The sequence below is a fragment of the Mustela nivalis genome (assembly GCF_964662115.1).
Source record: "Mustela nivalis genome assembly, chromosome: 14".
Taxonomy (NCBI): domain Eukaryota; kingdom Metazoa; phylum Chordata; class Mammalia; order Carnivora; family Mustelidae; genus Mustela; species Mustela nivalis.
The window spans coordinates 5,321,203-5,327,202 of NC_139033.1; the positions used below are offsets into that span (position 1 = coordinate 5,321,203).

At 50.4% G+C, this 6,000-nt stretch overlaps 1 protein-coding gene across 1 annotated transcript in view; it reads right to left on the reverse strand.

The window, feature by feature from the left end:
- The window catches only part of SRRM4 (serine/arginine repetitive matrix 4), a 150,131-nt gene extending 147,824 nt beyond the window's left edge, over positions 1 to 2,307 (reverse strand). The window contains exon 1 of the mRNA XM_082699776.1: positions 1,724 to 2,307. Coding sequence (XP_082555902.1) covers positions 1,724 to 1,854 — 131 coding nt within the window. The 5' untranslated portion in view covers positions 1,855 to 2,307. The remainder of the gene's footprint in view (positions 1 to 1,723) is intronic.
- Positions 2,308 to 6,000: the final 3,693 nt, after the last annotated feature.

Here is a 6,000-nt window from a genome sequence, read left to right on the forward strand (position 1 = left end):
AAAAGGGCATGCCAGTAACGGACAGACAGGCAAAGGGGAAAATGCCAAGTTAGGTGGACTTTAGGCGTTTTCTGTATTCAAATACCACCAGGAATCTGCTGTCATCTTCCCGCAACCCTGAAATACATGGCAGACCCTGGACCAAATGTCACACAGGTAGTTTTCAATGAAATTATCTTTAGTTTCCACTACAAGGGCATATTCTTTGGCCTACACAGCACCTGGTTTGCCAACAGTAGGTACACTCCAAAGGCGGAATGGATGGCTGAAACCCAGGAAGACAGAACTGCTGACGTCAAAACTCTCTTCAAAGAATCTTTTTCCAAGCAGAGAAACATCAGCCTTGCACGGCATTTGGTGTTCTTGTTCCCCTTCTCCAGCCTGTGTCACAAGGTGTCCCCTCCCTCCCATCTGCAAATACTGGCTGCTACTGCTGCTGCTTGAAGCCTACCACATCCTGCTTCTAGTACACCCATTCCCAACATGGGGTACCCATCTCTCTAAAGACCTGTATGAGCTATGCTCCTATCAGACTCTGAAAAGTTCTCCAGCCTGAGTTTGATTCTGTAGATAGGATTCACTGCCACCCACCCCATAACCACCGGAAAGTTCAGATTCCGTGGGTCCAGAACAGGCATTCTGTATGAAGCACTTTCACAGACATGTTTTCAATCTACTCTCTCATAGAGCCTGCCAGGATTAATAAATCCTCCAAGTGGTCTCCCCTGGTCCACTTCGTTCTTTTTCTCCCACTGAACCACTCATCCAACACCAGCCAGCGAAAGATGAGTTTTCATACTGCCTTGATCTTCCCTGACAGAGGGCACAGCCTTCTTCCTTTCATTCGCAAACTCCTCTAAATTGAACGCTTTATGAAAAGAATTGGGTTTTCTCTGTCTTGGAATGTTCTCCCTAGCCTCCTCTCCATTCCACCTCACCTCCTCTTCTCCTCCTTTCTGCCTTTCTTTCTTTCCTTCCCTTATTCTCCGCATCCCACTATTTTCACCATCTACGGGTCTGTTCTCATCCTTGAGTTCAAAGCAATCAGATCCTTGTTGAAAAACCAAACAAAACTCTTCCAAAATCATCTTCACGATCTTGGAAGCCTCCTCCCTGACTCTTGAGCTCAGAGTACTGGTTTTGGATGCTGGAGGAGAGAGAATTCAGCAGCAGTGGCAGCCAGAAAGGAGTGGAGGAGGGTGCTGTTTAGGGTGTATTTGAGGGAACAGCATATGGGCTTTTGTCAAAATGCTCAGAGCTCGTTAGTTTCTGAGCTGAGTATAGAAATGTGCCGTTTACCTCTGAACACTGCTTAAGCTGGTTCAACCCTCATCTTCTCTTCTTGTACAACACCCCAACTACCCCAATTCCAGCATTCCTTTGTCCCCCGTCCTCTGAACTCTAATACCAAGAAAAGTTTCTTAGTCAAGTCCTATCTCACCTACACCGCCCACCCCAAGAAAGCAAAACCTCCGGAACAGCAGCTGCCAGGTCAGCAGACCACTGAGTGTTGCTCCCCCTAAAGACTCCCTGTCCGTTCTCACCAGCTTCCACCTCACACAGGCAATCAGTTCCCATGTTCCAGCGGGAGACACCGAGTAGTGACGGGGAAAAGACAGGCGCCCTGGCCCAGCAGCCTGCATCCACCCCTCAGGACTCTGGGGCACACAGGCCAGGAAAGAAGGACCATCAGGGTCTCAACTGCTAAGAAGGAGGTCATTACCTTGGCAGTGGCTTGCGGGCCGTGATACTGGCGACAATGATGCTCTCGGGACGCGGGGTGGCCACAGCTTTAAAGGTTCCTCGCCAGAACTTCTCGAAAAGCTGCTTCTCGCCTTGCTGAACGCTCGCCATAGCCAACCCAAAGGGACCGGGGCGCCCGGGCGCTGTCCGAAGTGCTGAAACGCGGATTTCAAATCGGGGCACACCCGGCTCCGGGTTCAGTCTGTGTGAAACCCAGAGGGGTGGGGTGGGAGAGATCGGGGGTTCAGGGCGGGGGATGGGATGCCTCAGCCCGGTCAGGCAGGGGAGGAAGAAGGCTGATCCACCGTCTTTCTTTGCCTTCTGTGCTGTCTCTGGGCTGAGCTCTGAGCTTGCTAAGCCTCCGCGCCCCAGGAAGGGAAGGGAGGGCTGGCTTTCTCGGCAGCGCCAGGAAAGAAGAGGCGACGGGGTCGTCTGTGTGTGCGTGCGCGTGTGAGCTCAGGCGCGCCCGGGTTTTGTCTCTCGCACAATGTGACGTTGGAAGAGGAGGCTGGTCGCGCGAGCTGCACTTTCCTCCCCCCTCTCCGTCTCTCCTCCTCCCCACCAACTCCCTCCTCCTCCGGCACAGCCTCCTGCCGCCATCTGCATAACAAAAGCCCGCAGGTCTTGGGAGGAGAAAGGGCGGGGCATGTGCCTGTCACCAGGGCCCGAGGCGACGGAGTTGCAGTGCTGACCCCTCAGAGAAGCAAGCCTGGCACCCCGAACTGAAACCGAAACCGGCAGGAGATCCTGCTTCCCAGCCTGCTCTCCTCCCCAGCGGCAGCAGGCCTCTACCCCTTCCCCTATCTCTTCTTGCGTGCCCTCTGGGCCTGGCCCCCTCCCTTCTCAGCCCCTTCCTTTCTCAAGTCTTGTAGCAGATCTTCGGGGGGGGGGGGGTAAAACAAAAAACAAAAAACAAAAAACTTAACCTACCCACCCAAGCCAACCTGATAGCCTCACTTCTGGGAGGGACTGCCTAGGCAGCAAAGGGGGTCTCTTGCATGCCTCTTTGTGCCTGGGTGCTACAAGATTCCCACTACCCAGAAAGTGCCATTTGATGGACAATCCGTCACCAGTTCGGCTTTTCGCCATCTGCCAAGCCGGGTCCCCGCCCGCAGAGGGGCGCAGCGTTACATCTGTGCCTGCGGCGCTATAAGGAAGATTTCTTTTGTGCCTCACAGCCAGCCAGCCCAATGTCCCCGCTGCCAAACCCATCCAAAGGAAAGAGTGCCCCCCATCCCACGCCAGCCCCTGCACTCCTAGGGAATGCAACCACAACTACAGAAAAGTGGTTAAGAAATTAACATAGCTTGTCTCAGGAGAGGAGTCCCTTTTGGAAAAGTAAAGCTTAGGGAGAGGGATTTAAGGGGGGGGGGTCAGGATTACAGGTGGATAGATACTTTTAGGCCTCTCTCCCCAACTTCTACCCCCACCAATTCAATCCTAATCCCAGAAAGTGAGAGTTCACAATTACAAATAAACCCTTTGAGGCACAGAGTCTGGGCAGACTTTCTCTGGTTTCACCCCCAGGGTTTTCATTAAGAAAAAGAGACAGTAGCAGGACCCCTCCCTGCATCCCTCACTTGGAGTCCTTTAATCTCCAAAGAGTTACTACTCCCACTCCCCAGGTTGCAAGTTCCTGGAAGGAGGCCTTGCCAACTCTTCACGGCTTCCAAGCACCTAGCATCAGGTCTGGGCCACAGCCAGAATAAACCCACGCTTCTTGCTGATGCTGATAGGGACAGGGACCAAGAGATGTGGGTACAAAGGTGAACTTCAGAAATTCTTTGAAAGGGACAGGAGGAGCATGGGAGAAAGGGGGAGAAGTAAGGCAGATAAGATGGGGGAGGAGAAGGAAGAACGAACCCTGGAGAAACAAGAGTATGGATGTATGGATCTAGAAATGATGTAGCTTTGGATGTGTTTATTTGGATATTTGTGTGCCCGCTTATGAAGAGTGACTGAGAGCGCTGCTCGCTCTGCAGTGACCCCTTCTGGTCGACAACTAGAGACGCATTTGCCGGTTTCTTAAAGTGGGTTGCCGCAGCCCAGAGGTGGGTTCGGCTGGGGCCGAAGAGGAGGAGGAGGAGGAGGAGGAGGAGGAGGAGGAGGAGGAGGAGGAGGAGGAGGAGGAGGAGGAGGAGGAGGAAAGTAAAGAGTAAGTTCTACCTGTCTGCCTCCTATCCTCCAGCCCAAATTCCCCCTCTTTCACTCTCAGGCCCAGCTGCCCATGGAAACTATCATCTTAAATGCCATTGAGAGCTGGCCCCTTAAGTAGCCTGGGATATTTAAAACCATCTTCAGGCATGACATTTGGGGTCTGAACTGAGTCACTAGCAGGGGAGATACAGCAGGGATCCTACCCCCACAAGATCAATCAACACCTCTCAGCCTGTTCCTGTTCTAAGTTTCCAGAATGTTGATAAAATTCCATTTGCATAACATTGCCTCTTTTGACCCTGGAACCTTAGCAAGAGGGAGGAGTGGGTAGCTGCTCCTACTCCCTTTTAAAGGTGAGGAAGGTGAGGTGTGGGATGGCCAAGTGACTAATGCAAGGTGACTCTGTAGGGATCAAAGGGTGTTTTCTGTCTTTGCTTGGGTGGGGGGGGTCCTTGGGATACCAGGCATTCCCAGGTAGAACTGTGTAAAAACTACCAGATACCAATGAACCATGTAGAGAGTCATGGTGGTGAGGCTTCTAAATGGGGAATCTTGGGTGATATTCCAGGAATCAAAGCCAGGCTACTGGGGTTCAAATCCTGGCTCTGCCCTTTCCTAACTACATGATCATGGCACAGATTATGTCTGTGCTTAAGTTTCCATAACAGTAATATGAAGGTTCTATAGGGAGTAAATATCACATGTTTAAATGCAAGGATTAAAGGACTAGATGCATGTTAGGGGCATAGAATGGTGTTTGGAACATAGTTTACTTAAAAAAGGAAGTTAAAAAAATAAAAAATAAAAATGAATTTAAAAAGGGAGTTATCATTTACTTTGTTAAGAGCAGAGCCTCTAGAGTCAGACAGAACTAGGGTATGAAGCCCAGCTCTGCCACTTTTGCCCTGGATGGCCTTGGGCTAGTTACAAATCTCTGCCTCAGCTTCCCCATCTGTGAAATGGAGATATTAGGGGCACCTTGGTGGCTCAGTGGGTTGAGCCTCTGCCTTCGGCAGGGATCATGGGTCCTGGGATCGAGCCACATGTCGGGCTCTCTGCTCAGCGGGGAGCCTGCTTCCCCTTTCTCTCTGCCTACTTGTGATCTCTCTCTGTCTAATAAATAAGGTTTAAAAAAAAAAGAAATGGCGATATTAATGCACATTTCCTATGGTGGTGGTGAGGATCAGATAAAATATTCCCTATAAAGGATTTAGCATGGTGTCCGGTTCATAGCAAATGCCCATTAAATGGTAGTATCATTGCTGCTGCTGTTGGAATCATCAGCTGTTGGCATCTTCAGTCCTTATTTGGTTCAATAATCACTCATCAATCCTTCTACTTGATTGGGAACAATCCTGGGCATGAAGTGTTCAATGACAAACAAGGCATGGACCATTCCTTGAAGGAGCGCACAGTCTAATTCACCTTCTGGGGCCCCACTGCCTAACACCTGTCTCCTTTTCACCTTATCAAGTCTGGGATGCCAACGCCAACCAATCAGTAGTGGCTACCTAAAGAATGTGTTGAGAAAGATTATGAAGTCCTGTCCCAGAAAGACTGCTACGATGGGTTAGTGACATTTGCCACCAGCATAGCAGAGAGAAAGAGCAATTGTGTTGCATGTGACTTGGGTTGCAGGTCTGGCTTTTCCAATATGACAGGAGCCCTTGTTCTATCAGTTGGTCAAAATATAACCATCTTGTTCTCATTCCCTCAGGGAATTGCCCCATTTTCCCAGGTGCAAACAGTCCACCTCATAAATAGCAACCTATCCATATGCTGGTTATGAATACAAATATGTCACGCAATTGTTGCTGTCCTCTGTGGTCTGCTGGTGGCCACCATCCATCAGCAACCGTCCACCAGTCCATCACAGCACTCTAGCTGGGACAAGACCTCAGAATCCTTCTCAACACATTCTTAAAGAGCTGCCCCTAATTGGCTGAAGATGGCATTCCAGATAAAATCAATCTGCCATCCAGGTCCAGAGGAGGCTTCTTTGCTTGATTGGTATTGTTCTTTCATTAGAAGGAGGGAGACCAAGGAGCAGCGATTCTAGGAGTTGCAAATCCAGGCATTCAGATTGTGAGCTAAAGAGAG